Below are 17,769 nucleotides of genomic sequence, written 5' to 3'. Positions count from 1 at the left end.
ATATATAGTCTAAGCATTTTAAACCTGGAAACCAAGATCCTCCATTTATCTTTTACCTGCTCTAGGCAATACAGGCAAACTCAACATTATTTACACACTCTTGTGTTTTCTTAATGAATAATCTTCCCTTCTATGTATCTTTTCCTTTAGAAATACAATCCACTGGCTGTGCACAGTGGCTCATGCCTGTAATCCGAGCACTTTGTGAGGCTGAGGCGGGCAGATCACGAGGTCAAGAGATCGAGATCATCCTGGCCAACATGGTGAAACCCCGTCTCCACTAAAAATACAAAAAGTAGCTGGGCATGGTGGTTGGCACCTGTAGTCCCAGCTACTCGGGAGGCTGAGGCAGGAGAATCACTTGAACCCAGGAGGCGGAGGTTGCAATGAGCCGAGATCGCGCCACTGCACTCCAGCCTGGCGACAGAGTGAGACTCCATCTCGGGGGGGAAAAACACACACACACACACACACAAAAAAAAAAAAAAAAAGAAAATCCATCCCCAGCCAGGCACGATGGCTCACGCCTGTAATCCCAGCACTTTGGGAAGCTGAGGTGGGTGGATTACCTGAGGTCAGGAGTTCGAGACCAGCATGGCCAATATTGCAAAACCCCATCTCTACTAAAAATACAAAAATTAGCCGGGCTTGGTGGCACGCGCCTATAATCCCAGCTACTAGGGAGGCTGAGGCAGAAAATCCCTTGGACCTGGAGGCAGAAGTTGCAGTGAGCCGAGATTGCACCTGGGTGATCAGAGCAAGACTATCTCAAAAAAAAAAAAAAAAAAGTACAATCCATCCTTCAAGATCTGATTGGTTCCGCTCAATCAGAATGTCCTTCCTATCCTCCTAGTACCAATTAAATTGTGTCCCTCCTTCAAGACTCGATTCATGGACTCTGCCTCCCCAGACCAGCCTGTCCTAAGTGAGCTATTTTAAACTTATTGCAATTGCCACTCTTTCAGCAACTGATCATGAGCACCCTGTGACATCTCTTCCATTATAATCACAAACTGTTACTTAAATCTTCAATGACCTGTACCTATTTAGTGTCCCCAATTAGTACATTACCTCCTTGAAAAAGCGGGAGGGACTGTATCAACCACGTAAGGTGGCACAGTACAAAGCATCAAGGAACGGTTACTGATGGAGCCGGTGGGAGATGGGGACCAAACTTTGAGGTAGGTGGCCTCTGACCTCCCCTCTGCCCAGGCACTCGCCCCAGGTGCTCCACTGCTCTGGGCCTGCCCTCCCTGGCTCAGTGCCCTCATGGTATCCCCAACCCCACCCCCTACCTTAGCACTCAAACTTTGTTACTATTTTGAACATCCTCTACCTCTAAAGCAACTTCCCTGTCCAGTTTCTTTCTTACTCCAAGTGTGAAACTAGCTAAACTGATTAACCTGTGCTGATATAGTTATGGGAGAGGGCTAGAGTAGAACCTCAGGAGACAGGTTAATTTTAACCAGAGTCAAGTGGCAATAAGTCTCTGCCTTTTCGTGGTTTAATGGAGTCAGGAGTCAAGAGATGACCCTCATCTCCCAGCAGCTGATATGTTACTCCCTCCTCTGGGTTCCCACAGCACTTCGTTTTATTTTTCTGAGATAGAGTCTCCCTCCCTTACCCAGGCTGGAGTGCAGTGGCGCAATCTTGGGTCACTGCAGCCTCTGCCTCCGGAGTTCAAGCAGTTCTCCTGCCTCAGCCTCCCGAGTTCAAGCAGTTCTCCTGCCTCACCCTCCCAAGTAGCTGTGACTACAGCTGCGTGCCACCACGCCCAGCAAATTTTTGTAATTTTAGTAGAGACAGGGTTTCACCATGTTGATCAGGCTGGTCTCGAACTCTTGACCTCAAGTGATCTGCCCACCTCAGCCTCCCAAGGTGCTGGGATTACAGCCCTGAGCCACCTCACAGCACTTTGTAAATACCTCTTATGGTAGCACTTAGCACACTGCAGTTCCTTAATTACCTGTTTATGTAGGGTTCCCCGCCAATAGACTGTGGAGCTCCTCAAGGACAGGGACTGTGTGTTAGTCGCTGATGTATCCCCCAGTGCCTAGCACAGTGCCTGACACACAGTAGGTTCTTAATAAATGCTTATTGAAAGAATGAACGGGTCCTGATTTTAATTCTGGGATCTCTGCCCTATGCTACGGCAGGCAAGAGGAGAGGGAGGGGGACAATCCACACTTGGGAGCTAAGGCGGCTTTCTGCCCACTCCTATAACACTGCAGGGGGCTACTTCCTTTGCCCCTGGAGTGTTACAGACACCCCCGGATCACAGGGTCCACGAGGAGCCCAGGGGCTGCTTGCCAGCTGTGCGTTGCTGCCACCAGGTGCCACATGCAACTCCTGAACTCCCGCCCTTTGCTGCTGCCCGCTTCCAGGGACTGCCTCGCCACTATTTCCTCACCCTTGGGTGGGGCTGTCGGGTGGAAGCGTCAGCTCCAGTGGGTGGGGCGGGACAAGAAGTTATTCTGAGGGTCACAGGCCTTTCTGATCCCATCCTGTACTCCAAAAGAGGCAGTTGCCTCCAGCTCTGAAGTCGCTGAACCTGGGGTGAGTGAGCTTCTTCCCCTCCTGGACGGAGGTCTCAGCCTCCGAGAACTTCGGTCCTGGCGCGCCGGACGTGGAGGCCGACGTCCAGCAGGTGGCGCTGTCGAGCCAGCGATGGCGGGCGAGTCGCCCGGCGGGGCCCGGGAAGGGAGGGGCACCCAGGGCGGGGCCTACCGTCCCTGGCGGAGGCGGCCGCGGCCGGCGTCTTCCAGTCCCTCGATCATGCCCCTGCGCCCACAACTGTCCCCGGACGGTTCCGGCCGCCACCAAAGCCCTCCGCTGTTCCGGAGCTTCGAACTTTCCCCTCGGCCCCCGCCCCCTTCACTTTCCTGGGGGAATTTAGCTGGCCGCCGAATGCGCTCCCCCATTGGCCAACTGCGCTCTGGCCCCGCCCCCGGCGCCCCCTCCCCCAGCCTCGCGGACCAGCAGGTGAGCACGCGGCGCCGCAGCCACCCGGCCTGCCCTTCGCTCCCCTCGCGCGCCGCTGCCTTCTACCATGAAGCGGCAGAGCGATCGAGGCGCCCTAAACAGCTGTTTGCTAGCGGAGGGACCTGACCGCCGGCCGCGCGAGCGCGGCTCCCAAGGACCGGCGCGGGGCCTAAAGACGTCGCTCCAGCGGCCGGACGCTGCGGCTCGGCCGGCTCCCCGCGCGGTGGCAGCCGGAGCGCTAGGGAAACAAGTGGAGCCCCGGCCCGTCCCTGCTGCGGGGTCCAGAAGGCCCGAGCACTTCGCGTCCCCCTGCCCAGCAGTTGAGCAGATGCCCCTGGGGCGGACCCCACCCTTCCCGAAACACACACACACTGGTCTTTGCATGGGTGGGACACAGTTACCCACCAAGGCCTCCCAGTTATTGGGTTAGAGTATGGAACAGGGCAGGAGTTTACTGCCCCATTCACCATCGCCCCCAACCCCACCTACCCCACGCCAAATAGGGATGCAGAGATGATCCCTCCTCCCACCAGGACTTGAACAGAGCCTCTCTTTCAAGCCCAAAGAGCTTTCTGATAAGACCCTCATTAACCATAGGCTCCTGAGCTCTGCATGAAGGAGGAACTAATGTTGGCTAAACAGATCTTTTTGGTCCTCAGTGTGATGCTTTGTCAGTAGGTGGGTACATTGGTCTCCATTTGGCTGATGGAGCAATGAAGGCTGGGAAAGATTAGGTTCTCGCCCAAGGTCAGCCTAGGTCGTTAGGAGTGGTGCTGGCTCTTTCCTCTACACTATACTAAAAGGACTGGGAGATATTTAATAAGAGGCCACCAAGCCATCCTCACCCCAATCCTGACCGGGGATGTAGATTTAATGCCACGGCCCATACTTCCTGCCTTAATCTTTCCAACCTGGCAGAAGGGCAGTGGGACTCCAGGTAAGCTGTGGGCAAAGAACCCAAAAAGCAATAAAACAATCTGCTGTTTGGTTTTGCTTTTAACTCCCCTTGTCTCCAAGCCTTTGCTCAGATTGTCCCTTCAGTTCAAACACTCTTCCCTGCCACCTCTAATTCCTAGATTTCTACCTTTTAAAGTATCAACCAGGCATCACCTTTTCTAGGATGTGTTCCCAGGGCCCTTGCCCATCCCTCTGAGCTCCCATAGCATCCTGAGCCTAGTTGAATTCTCATACTCACCACATGGCTTTCATAACCTATCAACATATCAGATTTCTGGACTTAACTCCAAGTTGCAAGCACAGTATCGACCTGAATTCAGAACCACTGTGGGCTTGTTTAGGAATCTGACAAAAGTGGCTATTGCATAGGGCCTTGGGATCAGAAAGTGGGGAGAGGAGGACCAATGAGGAAGATTAATGCTATGGTTCAAAGAGGATGATGCTTGGGCCTGGGTCGAGTCAAGCTTCTGAGGCTTGAGCAAAGACAGCAGCTTAGAGTTCACTCCTGGGGACGGCTGGACTCCAGCCGGCCGGACGCACAGATCCCTTCGCCTCTACACTCTCTGACAGGGCTCTCCAGACTCGAAAGCCACAGTGAGAGGCCCTAAGAGAAAAGAGCTTCAAAAGGCCTCATCCCAGGCCTCTCGAACATCCTCTTCCTCTGTCACTGGTGCATTCTGGAACCAGCAATCACAAGAATCATAGCTTCTACCACTGTTTTTCTGAAGTGGGAGGAAAAACTGCAAAATCTAGGATGGGCATCTTGCCTTCATGGTAGCTTGGTGGCAGGAAAACAGAACCGTGGAAGGCCTGCACTGTGGGCGGGGAGCGCTGGCACAACAGTGAGGGCAGTGATGAGGCCATGCAGCCAGATGCCACCTCGGCAGGGTGGCCCAGGGCAGGCAGAGGACTTCCTTGAGGCTTATTCCCACAGCCACCAAAGAGAGGGCTACTTCCTCCAACCCTGTTACTCCTATGGAAACAAGGACTGCCCAGGCACCTGCTTCAACTCCAAACCAAAGCAACAGGAGCCAGATGCTCCATTTGCCCCACTGGCCCCGCCCCCAGGATTTGCCCCTTTCTTTTTCTTTCTAGATCGTGACCCAACGTTCACTAGTCACTCCACCTTGCCTTCATTCATCGTACCTCTCGGGACCCACAGCTGCAAAGCAGGATGGTGGGGACTCCCTATTTACTGAATCACAATGCCCACCTTCTGAAACCACCAAAAAGTCCCAAAGGGGAGGAGAGAAAAAGAGAGACGGGAGACAGAAGCCCTGACACAGGTTTTTCAGTATGCAAGTGTTTTTGACTCCACAGCCAGTTGCTTAAAATGAAACATAAAGGGCAGCCAGAATATACACCCAAATGCGAAAAAAGGAAAGGCAAACAGAACATGAAATAAACTACACAATACCAGGAACCCCAACAAAACCAACAAATTAAAGTCCAAAACCCCTCAACTTTATATATATATATATATATATGTATGTATATATATATGCATTTTTTTTCTTAAAAAGGGAAAACAACTGTTCAAAACCAACTGGGCAGTACGGTGGGGGTGGGGAGCAGTCCTATAGAAGGGGCTGAGAACTTCTCCCCCAGGAACAAAGAACAAACACAATACAAAGAAAATAACCACCAATGCTCCCGCATGGCTCAGGAGCCTCTAGAGAACAGATTGTCCCATCCTCAAACTGGCTTTTTTTTTCCTTTTTTTTTTTAATCTTTTTTTTTTTTCCATTTTCTTTTTTTGTTGTTGTTGTTTTAGCACCTGTACAATAAAACTGTACCATCTCCAACCAGAGCCGGCCACGGCGAGGCCCTCCTGCCTTTGGATGGTACATACTCTACAAGGATTGTTCGGAAAAATAGCAATTGGTAGAAAAATAAGAAGAGTGGGAGGGACAATGCCACAGAGGGGGTGGGGACAGGGAAGCAACCCAAGCTCCTCTCTCTCTCTCACTCCACAAACCCAGCGCTGGAGGCCCGGAGGCCAGGAGGAGGCCAGGAGGCCGGGGGAGGCCAGGCGGGGCCACCACTCAGCCCCAGGCCCCCAGGCAGGAGTGGAGCAAGGGCTGGAGACCACTTTCCTGCCCTTGCCTAGGAAACAGCTGACACCTGGATTTCACATCTGGCAGTCAGTCCCAGAGCCCTCTGCAGATTCCCAAGGAGAATGGGGGGCTGAGGGAGGAGGAAGGAGGAGAGGAAGGAAACGGGTGCTATGAGTCTGAAAAGGGGCAGGGATGGGGGTGATAAGGGCTGGGAGGTGAGAGGCTCAGTATCTTGAGACAGGGAGACCAGAACGGGGTGGGGGAGTGGAGGCAGGAACAAACTCGTATTGTGCACTCTGAGGGGGGGCAGTGAAGAAGGCATGAGGAGGGGGCACCCTCACCCCTCAGATCCCTTCTCCACGCTCCTTTATTAGAGTAATTTATTAACCCCGCACCTCACAATCCTCCCCTCCCCGTCAACACTAATCTCAAGATAGCAGGGCTGCTGCAAAAGGCGGGAGGGGGCGGGTGGGGGAGCACCAAAGCCTCAGGATTTACCCCCAAGCCCCCAGCCCTGGACCAGCAGCAGCCAGCTTCGTTAGTCACAAGTCCATGTCCCCCCACCCCATTCCTCCCCACCCCCTCCCCAGTGGGGGAAAAACACCTGGGAATAGCTTTGTCAGAGGTCATCAACAAAGAAAAAGAAAAGGAGGTACAGAAAGTCCCTCAATACAACAAGTTGTCTCAAATCGTCACAGTGATACAGACTTATCAGAAACCAATGAAACAATACAAATTAAATACTAATAAAATAAATACTACAGAAGACAGAAGAACACAGGGGAATGGAGTTGGGGGGCGCTCAGAGATCTGGGATTTTCTCATTTCTCCTCGGGACAGGCCAAGGCCACCCAGGGCCCAGGTTTGGTCTTGGTCATAAACAAGGAGGCCAGTCCAAGGGACCCCAGCGCCACCTCCCACCACCCCCGGGACCTCTTGTCCTCAGACGTGGAGTTCAACTTTCCACCCCCATCACCAACCACGATAACAATGACGACGACAGGGAGATGAGAACTAATTGTAACCAAAAAAACAAAAACAGTCCAGTCGCTAATGCTGGCATTGATAAGGCGGCTTCTTGTTGGTCCATATTATTGCCTCATTCTGCAGTCTGGTGCTCGGTGGGGGAAAGACAAGGAGGTGGGGGAAGGGCGAACTCGGAAGGAGAAAGAAGAAGAGGAGGGGCTGTTTTCCCGGTCAACTGTTGCAAGACTGGAATTCCACCTCAGACCCTAGGAGCCGAAGTAGGTCTGGCTCGTACCGCACCAGCTCCACAGTCTCAGAGGAGCCTGGGGGGGATCTGTCGTCCAAGCCTCCAGGCCTCTCAGCAGGGGTCAGCAGCTGACTGGAGGCCACCTGCCTGTAGAACTCAGCCTTGGGCATGGTGGTGATTTCAAAGTGCGGGAACCGGGCCTGAAAGATCCTCGAGGAAAGCTTCAGCCTCTTCAAGACATCAGAAAAGAGGAACCAGTTGCAGGGCCTGCAAAGGCAAGGATGGGAGTTATGGAAGGAGCTAGAGGAAGCGGTGGGGGCACTGACCCAGAACACTCTGCAAAGTCCACAAAGGCTGTGTGACCACCAGTGTTCCCCATTATAACTCACTGCCAGTCTGGCTCCCCTGTCCCCTGCTAAACCACAGGCTCCTTGGGTATAGCTGAGGCAAATGTCTTCTGTCCCCTGCAATGCCTGGCCCAGCTTTCAGCTAAATGGCGAGCACGCAGTCGGTGACCACCTCTTCCAAAATAACACAAGCAGGAGGGAAAGGGGCCTTCTAGAACCTAAAACTCTTAGCAGGCTTCTTGGGGACTTACCCTGTACCCCTGTGACCTGGCATTTGCCATCTATTGGGACCAGTCTTTCCCCCGACTCCCGCCCCTGCCAACCCTGGCTGGCTTCCCTCTCCTGTTCTCACTCTAGCTTCCCCGGCCTCCTTGTGCTCCAAGATCTTCCCCAGCAGAGGGGGAGCCGTGGAGAAAGGCCTAAACTGCGGGTAATCCAAAAGGCATTTCTCTTTGGCTCTGGAATGCATTAGACGAGTGTTTTCTCCGGCAGCACCATCGTTTCTGCAGGGCCAGAGCTCACATTACAGAGAGTCGGAGTCTGACTTTGCTGAGCACACCCGACTGGGTGGCAGCCTAGGGACAGCTGGGAGGGGTGCTGGAGAGGCTGATCCCAGGCCAAACGCTTACATTGACTAATGCGGGAAGAAGCGCTGCCTCCCCACATGAGTGGTCCCGGTTCACAGGGTTTTCCCTCCTCGCTATTCCACTATCCCAGTTCCAGCCTTTGCCACTTCTGGCCTGGGCTCCGTCTTGTCAGCCTCCCAACCAGTTTCCCTTTGCCAAGAGTCACTCTTCTGCACCCCCACCCACCCTCATTGGATCTTCTGTTACCATTATGGTTTTCTTTTTTTTTTTTTTTTTTCCCAAGACACAGTCTCTAGGCTGGAGTGCAGTGGCGCAATCTCGGCTCACTGCAACCTCCATCTCCCCGGTTCGAGCGATTCTCCTGCCTCAGCCTCCTAAGTAGCTGGGATTACAGGTGCACACCACCACGCCTGGCTAATTTTTATATTTTCAGTACAGACGGGGTTTCACCATATTGGCCAGGTTGGTCTCAAACTCCTGACGTCCAGTGAGCCACCCGCCTCAGCCTCCCAAAGTGCTGGGATTACAGGCATGAGCCACCATGCCCAGCCACTAGCATGATATAAGACCTTCTAACCTCTTCAGCCCAATGTCTACCCAATCTCTCTCTGTCTGTCTCTCTCTCTCACTCACACACACACACACACACACACACACACACGCCACATTGTATCCCCCACCCCTCCAAGCACCAGCCACATGATAAAGGACTCCCCCTACTTTCTGAACTTGTATGTTTCAGTGCCTTGCTCTCCATCCTTCTCTCCTTCCCGGCCCAGCTCAGGTAGATACTGTATCACCTGTGAAACCTTCCCCTGGTGTAACTCATTGTTCCTCCATCTCCCATGGTCTCCTGGCATTTGATTCACATCCCTATTGTAATATTACTAACAAAGCCCATTTCTGAAAGGATTGCAAAAGAACCTTAAACTGTGGTTCACTCTGCAGCATAGCAATGGGGGCTCAGGGTGGACTGGAACTTTTTGTATTTGGCACCCTTCTGAAACTATTGGAGGTTTTTGTTTGTTTGTTTGTTTGTTTGTTTTTTTACAATAAATCTGCTTAGGATATTTTGTCTTTTATTAGAGTTAATTATATACTTGTCTGTCTACTGCACTAGACGGTGGATTCTTTGAAGGCCAGAGCTGAGTTCTGGTCCCCAGGGTTTGACCTGGTGCAGCTGTTTAAGACATGTTTATAGAATCAAATGTTCTGTTCCAGTGCCTTAAACATCTAACCAGACCCACAGTCCTCATCCCTAAAATGGAACATTTCTCCCAAATGACAGCAGGCTCTTATCTCACATGATTAGGAAATGGAGTGCTCTGGGTTAAGAAAAGGAGACTACAGATATCATACACTTGGACCATCACTTCCAAAGAATGGGAAAAAAGCCCTGAGAACATTCACACTAGTGATGAGAATTCAGTCTTGCTTTTGTGATTCAAAAGGCCCTTCTGCACCCCATAGGGCCTCAGAGGCATCATTCTACGCTAGCACCCCCACCCCCAACTTCTTGAAGAACAGACATTTTCACAGTGTGCTGCAGGTTTGGGGAAAGGCAGCTCTAGAGCGAGCGTTAGAGGATGTCACGTCAGGAAAACCAGCTTTGCTGCTACCAGGCTCTGGGCTAACCACATGCCTGCCACCCGGCTCGCTGAGGGGCACGCAGCCTTCTGTGGCCCGTGTTCTGTCCGTACCTAATGCAGACTACCCTGGTCCTTTTACTGCCTGAAGCCCAAGATCCTGTTTCAGAGAGAGAGGTGCTGAATACATCGGAGGAATTAATTAACCCTGCAATACTATATCCCAGAGGCCCCGCCCTGCCCTCAGGGATCAGCTTATGTCCAGAAGAATAAGGACCAAAAGCCCCTGAAACTTGATCCCTACTAGTGCCATCATATATGCTATTTTTATTCTGATCAGGCCATGTGTGTGGGGCAGTTGGGGGGGGGCGGAGGGAGGGCAGGGGATGCAAAGAAACTGTGGTCTAATGATTAGAGCCCTAAACAGAGGCTCTCACTTAAAGACCTCCTCATCCATCGTCTACCCAGCTCCCTATCCTGTGTACATCATGGTGGTTCACTGGCTTATTTTATTATTTTATTTTATTTTGTTTTGAGACGGAGTCTCACTCTGTCGCCCAGGCTGGAGTGCAGTGGGCAATCTCAGCTCACTGCAAGCCCCGCGTCATAGGTTCAGGCAATTCTCCTGCCTCAGCTTCCCATGTAACTGGGATGACAGGTGCCCGCCACCACATCCAGCTAATTTTTATATGTTTAGTAGAAATGAGGTTTCACCATGTTGGCCAGGCTGGTCTCGAACTCCTGGCCTCAAGTGATCCAGCCGCCTTGGCCTCCCAAAGTGCTGGAATTACACCGGCCATGCCTGGCCACTGGTTCACAGGTTTTTAACATAGAGTTGACATTTAAAAAATAGATATCAAAGAAAAATTATCCTTACAATTGTTTGGAAAAGTATTTGAAATACATGAAGACACCAATCAGAGAGAAAAAAATCATGGAGGCTAAGAACAAAAGGGCAGTTGAGCCTGCATTCTCCTTCTCTCAACCAGCACTTCCACACACTGACATGTGGGGAAACCCAACAAGAACCATGGCCCTGCCAGCTGTCGAACTCCCTCCAGAACCATCAAATAAATATTAAATTGGGTTCAATCTAATGTTACGTGTCAGGCATATTCTATATTCTAGTCTCCTTAAATGAATGGGTGATCCCCAACATAATATGCACAGTCATCTAGGCTGACAATGTTGGCACCACCGCGCTACTAACATTATGGCACTGAGAAACTAGGCTGTAGATTACTGAAGGACCCCAGTGGCCCCATGGCTACGGCAACCATATGTCCTGGCTTTTCCAACAATCTCAATTTCAAATATTCTATCTGTTTACCCCCAGAAACTACAAAAATGTTCCAAAGATTCTAGCAGTTCATCGGCCCAAGTATCTCTCAGATTATCTTTTATACCCAGTAACAGTGCAAAAAAGCCTTCTGAGAGAGAATCTAGATTTAAGGTTTAGGAAATGCAGACAGTCAATGTCCATGGAGCCTGTAGCCTCTAGTTTGAACATGACTACTCTGGGCTAAAAGGGCAGGTTAGCCTTTGTCATGTGTAATGGCACTTGTTGGCCAGGTCTTCACTTCCTCCTGAAGAACTCCACTTTCCCAGTGAGGTGGTCCACTGTTGCCAGGATCCTGGCACTTAGTCGCCATTGGATCTCTCAGACACTTACCCACGGGACACTGACACTTGGAGGTTGTAGCAAGGGAGAAGAGGCTTGTCTGAGAGTTCGAACATGAAATCATCCTCCTCCATTGGATCGTCTCCTTCTTGATCAGAGCTCCCAGGAGGATTATGTAGGAGGTCACAGGCAAACCCGTCTTTTTCCTCTGTAAGGGGAGCATATAGGGGATTAGGACTCAGATACATGTACAAAACCGAAGAAAAGAAATGAGCCAAGCAGATAAAGGGGCATGGGGGGGGGGGTGGTAGTTGGGAGGTAAATGACAAGGCCACAGGCCCCTAGTCAGGGACGAGGTTTGCCGGTCCCAGGGCTCACATCCTTCAGAGGGCACATGAAAGTTCTAGTCCTGAAAGAAATCATTGTGTGGCCAGAGATTTATTATATTCCTCCCCCCTCCAACCGGCAAAAGCAAGGTGACATGAAGGATGAGCTGCCCAGCTGTTGGGAGATGGAAGCCTGAAGATACTATCAGCAGACAAGGGCAAGGTAAAAACACCTGTCCTTCTCTAGCTGCAGCTTTCCCAAGCCATCTCACTGCCTGCAGGGCTCCCACAAAGCCCAAAGGGGGCTCGGCGGGTTCCTTTCCCCAGCCCACATTCTGGGTGTGGCTGGTTGCATTCCATCCTGACTTTCTCCCCTCCAGCTTCCCCCAAGGGTAGGAGTGGGTGTTTCCTTTCATCTTCAGCCCCTAGCCCAAAGGACGAATGCTAGATGACCACCATGGATAAAGACGTGCTGGTCTTCCAAGAGAGGAAAGCTGCGGCCAGAAGGCTAAGGGCTTCCGAAGACAGTAGCTATTTCGAAAACTGCGTGTGCATCATGGGGGCAGGGTAGGGAGGGAATGGTAGCTGTCAGGTGACGGGTGGGGTCCCTCTTGAGTGTCAGCAATACTGGAATAGGTGACAATGCTCATAGGGGCTTCTGGTAGAGTTAAGACAAAGCCAGGGAGAAGAAAGGGACCTCAGAAGAAAGATAATTTTTTAAATGCCCAGGGTGGGGAGTGGTAGAGGGCTAGTGAGGGATGGCTATGTCTAAATCAGTGCTGCATTTCCTGGTTTCGACAAATGACTTCTGAGTCTGCAGGGAAGGATGGGTTCGGGTTTGGGTTCGGTCTGAAAGGGTCTGTAAGCCACTAAAAGGTGAAGAAGGGATACCACCACAGGGCTACTCCTGTCCTTGAGAAGAGGGTGGGAAGAATCCCACTTAAAACTTACCCAACACAGAACTGCTGTAAAAATCCCAGGATACACCGGGATCACCCTCTGCCCGGCCCTGAAGATCCGAGAGGTGATCTGATGAAAGAAGAGCAGGCAGTGAGACAAGGAGGTTAGGCTGGGGAAGGAATGCCCAAGTGAAGTCCATGCATATGGGGCTAACGGAATGGGAAAAGGGAAGGAAGGACCACAAGAGAGGCCAGGAGTGACAAGAGAGACACACACTTCCTGTTCTCAGTCAGAGACTGCAAACAAGGGGACAGGAGACCAATCTAACCCACTGACTGCCTGGTGTTTGACCCAGTACTTTAAAAGAAAAGAAAAAAAAAAATCCCCATTTGCTTCCAACATTTTTTTTTTTTTTTTAAGAGTCAGGGTCTTGCTCTGCCACTCAGACTGGAGTGCAGTGGCATGATCATAGCTCACGGCACCTTGAACTCCTAGGCTTAAGTGATCCTCCCACCTCAGCCTCCCGAGTAACTGAGACTGCAGGTGTGCACCACCACACCTGGCTAATACTTTTTTTACATTTTTTGTAGAGGATGGGGTTTCCCCATGTTGCCCAGGTTGATCACAAACCCCCGAGCTCAAGCGATCCTCCCACCTCGGCCTCCCAAAGTGCTGGGATTACAGGCATAAGCCACCCCGCCTGGCCCCACTTACAACATTTTTAAATTTTAAATTTTAATTTTCACTTAAAAATCCAGATTTCCTAATATTTCTGTGAAAAAAAAAATCTGATCTGGCAACATTGTGTCCAAATTCCTGCATGTCAACAGCTGGCTGGAGGGAATAGCAACACATGCTGGCTCCAATTCGCCACTCCCCACCCAGCCTGCTTCTCCCTTTTAAGCCTGAAGGCATTCAGGTTTGGGACCTCCACTTTACATGGTGTAGAGCTTTAACCCTGCAAGCAGAATCTTAGACCTATCCCAGGATTTTAATTCCCTGCTTGTCACAATGTTCATTTATCAAATCACAATCTCTCCAATTTATAGTAATATAAATAAGCATAAGTCCTTCTGGTTCATCTTTGAAGAACATGGGGAAATGGCCAGGTTTATCCTCATAAAATCCTTTTGCTTCCACTCCTAGGTATATATCCTGAAGAACTGAAATCAGGTGTTCAAACAAAAACTTACACATGAGGCAGGGCACAGTGGCACACGCCTGTAATCCCAACACCCTGGGAGGCTGAGGTGGGTGGATCATCTGAGGTCAGGAGGTTGAGACCAGCCATGGCCAACATGGCGAAACCCAGTCTCTGCTAAAAATATAAAAATTAGCCAGGCGTGGTGGCACACACCTGTAGTCCCAGCTACTCAGGAGGCTGAGGCACAAGAATCCCTTGAACCTGGGAGGCGGAGGGTGCAGTGAGCCAAGATCGTGCCATTGTACTCCAGCCTGGGCGACAGAGCAAGACTGTCTCAAAACAAACAAACAAACGCAAACCCTTACACAGGAATGTTCACAGCAACTCCACTCACAAAAACCAAAAGGTGGAAACAATCCAAATGCCCATCAACTGATGAAATTTGTGATGGAAATATACAGTGGTTCAGCTGCTGTGGAAAAGTTTGGTCATTCCTCAAAAGGTAAAACACAGCATTACCATATGACCTAGCAATTCCACTCCCAAAAGAACTAAAAACAGGTTGTCAGACAAGTACCTGTCTGTGCGCACATTCATAGCAATTCTATTCATGGCAGCCAAAAGGTGGACACAACCCAAACATCCATCAATGGATGAATGGATAAACACACAAAAATGTGGTATATCCATACAGTAGAATATTATTCAGCCTTTAAGAGGAGATTCTGACACATGCTACCCACATGGATACTATGTGACAGAAGCCAGACACCAAAGGTCCCATATTGTATGATTCCATTGAGATGAAATGTCCAGAAGAGGCAAACCCATAGAGACAGAAGAAAGCAGATTGGTGGTTGCCAGGGCCTGGGGGGCGGGGGGGGGGGGGGGGAGGGGGGGGGGATGCTTAATGGGGACGGGATTTTCCTTTAAAAAAAAAAAAAAAAAATTATAGCAAAGTTTCAAAACTAGATACTGGTGGTAGTTGCACAACATTGTGAATGTACTTACTATCACTTAATTGCACACTTTAAAATGGTTAAAATAGTAAACTTTGGGTTCTATGTATTTGACCACAATAAAAGTTTTAACAATCTTTTGTTTACTTGCTCTACAGACAAGGCAAGACAAATGAGGAGGCTAAGGCCACCCCTTAGCCTCCTCATTTCCTAGCTAGGCACTATCTAGTGGAATTGTTTCACCTCTTAGTCCTACCTGGACAAAAAGCAGGTCCATTGGCTTTCGCGACAAATCCAACTGTATCATCTCTGGGTACATGGCTCAGCCAATATGCCACACCCTGTACAACTGGCAAGCTGACTAAGTTGTGTATGATTGCCACCAGCCCTCAGGTGACACCTGGGCAACCAGACAGGAGACAGTCCAAAGGGCACAGGTGAGGTGAGGGTGCCCCCTGAAAAGCAAATCCCAGGAGGAAGTTGGCAGCCAACTTAAAGAAGCAGAGCGAGTTTCCCCCAATGGGAAGCACCACCATGACCCAATATCCCTTTGGGATCATCCTATCAACAAGAACACCTATTAGCATTGTGAGCTACTGAAATGATTCATTTCTTTAGCAACCTTCTAGGTGATGCAGGATTTCCCCCAATAGGAAAAGACAGCCAGAGAGAAGCTTTCAGAGTCATGGCTGAGCAACCAGAGTGGGATACCTCTAGTTATGCACATTAGATCTTCTGTGCACTCCCTGTAAAACAACTGCAGTCCCTCTGTCGGCTCAGGTGCTCCTCTGTGCCCCATGTCACTCGAGGGTTGGAAGTAGTTTCTTCCAGAAACATGTGTCAGTTAAGTGGGTGTCTCTTCTGTGCTAGCCCTGTGTAAGGTGTCATGGGAGATTATGGAGTGAGAGCATAAGTTCTAAAAAGACAGCGACCATGCCTGTCCTGTTTACCATTGTCTCTGCCATACCTAAGCCCAGTGCCTGGCACATAGTAAGAGCTTAATAAATATACGGAGAGGAAAGGAGGGAGGAATTCCTACAAGGCGAGACTAGAAAGTGCTTGCTTAACCAACATGCCAAAACATATGCATTCAAATCACTGATGTTCCCCTCCCCCCACAAGAGGTCACACAAGGATTCCATCAGAGCAGCCCTAGCTCACCACATTCCTGGGGCTCCTCTCTGGGAACTTCCTTCAAAGCCTCCGGCACATTCCTCTAATTCTCTTCACTGACTACCAATCTTTGTCATTTGCAGGTGAATTTGCCTTTTTGAGATAGCCAAAAGTTAACTGGCATGAGCAAAGATGCTAAACCTCAAACAGGCCCATGAGTGGCACACAGGAGGAGCTCCAAGATTTGGTCAGTGGTGCGGCTTCCATTCCCATTTCCTCACGGACGTTCACAAACAGTCCAGATGAAGAGGGACCTTCCTTTCCCTTGATTCCCCCCACCCCAGCCACGCTTCCAGCCCTTTTCTCTTATCCCTTCCTTGAAAAAGTACCCTAAGTCCAGTAATTCCACTCCTAGGTATATGCCCAAAAGAACTGAAAATGGATACTCAAACAAGTATTTGTACATGCATGCTCACAGCAGCACCATTCAAAGCAGCCAAAAGGGGAACACAGCCCAAATGTCCATCAATGGTGTATATATCCACATAAGAGAATATTAGTCAGCCATAAAAAGGAATGAAGAATTGAAACCTTCTAACACACGGCTAGACCTTGAAAACAGTGTTCTACCTGAAAGAAGCCAGACACAAAAGGCCCCATACTGTATGATTCCATTGATATGAAATGTCTAGAATAGGGAAATCCATAGAGACAGAAAGATTAGTGGTTGGGCGGGGGGCAGGGAGGAAGGGGGAATGGGGAGCAGCTGCTTAATGGGTGTCGGGTTTTATTTTGGGGTGATGAAAATGTTTGGGAGGCTGGGTGCGGTGACTCACGCCTGTAATCCCAGCACTTTGGGAGGCTGAAGCATGCAGATCACGAGGTCAGGAGATTGAGATCATCCTGGCTAACACGGTGAAACCCCATCTCTACTAAAAATACAAAAAATTAGCCGGGCGTGGTGGTGGGCACCTGTAGTCCCAGCTACTCGGGAGGCTGAGGCAGGAGAATGGCATGGCGTGAACCCGGGAGGTGGAAGCTGCAGTGAGCCAAGATAGCACCACTGCACTCCAGCCTGGGCAACAGAGCGAGGCTCCATCTCAAAAAAAAAAAAAAAAAATTAGCTGGGCGTGGTGGTGCATGTCTATAATCCCAGCTACTCAGGAGGCTGAGGCACGAGAATTGCTTAAATCTAGGAGGCGGAGGCGTCAGTGAGCCAAGATCGCGCCACTGCACCACTCCAGCCTGGGTGACAGAGTGAGACTCTGTCTCAAAAAGAAAGAAAAAAAAGAAAATATTTTGGAACTAGATAGAGGTGGTTGCACAAGGTAGTGAATATACTAAATGTCACTGAATTGTTTGCTTTATTTTTTTGAGACAGGGTCTTGCTCTGTCACCTAGGCCGGAGTGCAGTGGCATGAATACGACTCACTGAACCTCGACCTCGTGGGCTCAAGCGATCCTCTTGCCTCAGCCTCCCAAGTAGTGGGGACCACAGGTATGTGCCAATATGCCCAGCTAATTTTTGTTGTTGTTGTTGTAAAGATGAGGAATCACTTTGTTGCCCATGATGGTCTCGAACTCCTGGGCTCAAGTGATCTACCTGCCTCGGCCTCCCAAAGTGCTGGGATTATAGGTGTGAGCCAGTGTGACCAGACTAATTATTTCCTTTTAAATTGTTGATTTCATGTTGCATGAATTTCATCTCGATAAATTCTTTTTTAAAAAAGCAACCGCAGGAGCTGGGTGCAATGGCTCACACTTGTAATCCTAGCGCTTTGGGAGGCCAGGGCAGGCAGATCCCCTGAGCCCAGGAGTTCAAAACCAGCCTGGGTAACATGGTGAAACCCGCCTCTACAAAAAATGCAAACATTATTTTGGTGTGGTAATGTGTGCCTGTAATCCCAGCTATTCGGGAGGCTGAGGCAGGAGGATTGCTTGAACGTGGGAGGTCGAGGCTTCAGTGAGCCCAGATTG

The 17,769-nt window shown here is 50.2% G+C and overlaps 1 protein-coding gene across 1 annotated transcript in view; it reads right to left on the bottom strand.

The window, feature by feature from the left end:
* Positions 1–5,226: 5,226 nt before the first annotated feature.
* Positions 5,227–17,769, bottom strand: part of BCORL1 (BCL6 corepressor like 1) — a 76,583-nt gene continuing 64,040 nt past the window's right edge. Inside the window, exons 13-15 of the mRNA XM_025373586.1 lie at positions 12,628–12,705; positions 11,402–11,558; positions 5,227–7,476 (exon numbers count right to left, since the gene is read on the bottom strand). Of these exons, the coding sequence (XP_025229371.1) occupies positions 7,194–7,476; positions 11,402–11,558; positions 12,628–12,705 (518 nt within the window). The 3' untranslated portion in view covers positions 5,227–7,193. The remainder of the gene's footprint in view (positions 7,477–11,401; positions 11,559–12,627; positions 12,706–17,769) is intronic.

This window comes from Theropithecus gelada, chromosome X (genome assembly GCF_003255815.1).
Source record: "Theropithecus gelada isolate Dixy chromosome X, Tgel_1.0, whole genome shotgun sequence".
Classification (NCBI taxonomy): Eukaryota; Metazoa; Chordata; class Mammalia; order Primates; family Cercopithecidae; genus Theropithecus; species Theropithecus gelada.
The sequence above is the reverse complement of the archived record's forward strand: the minus strand, read 5'-3'. Positions and strand labels throughout refer to the sequence as shown.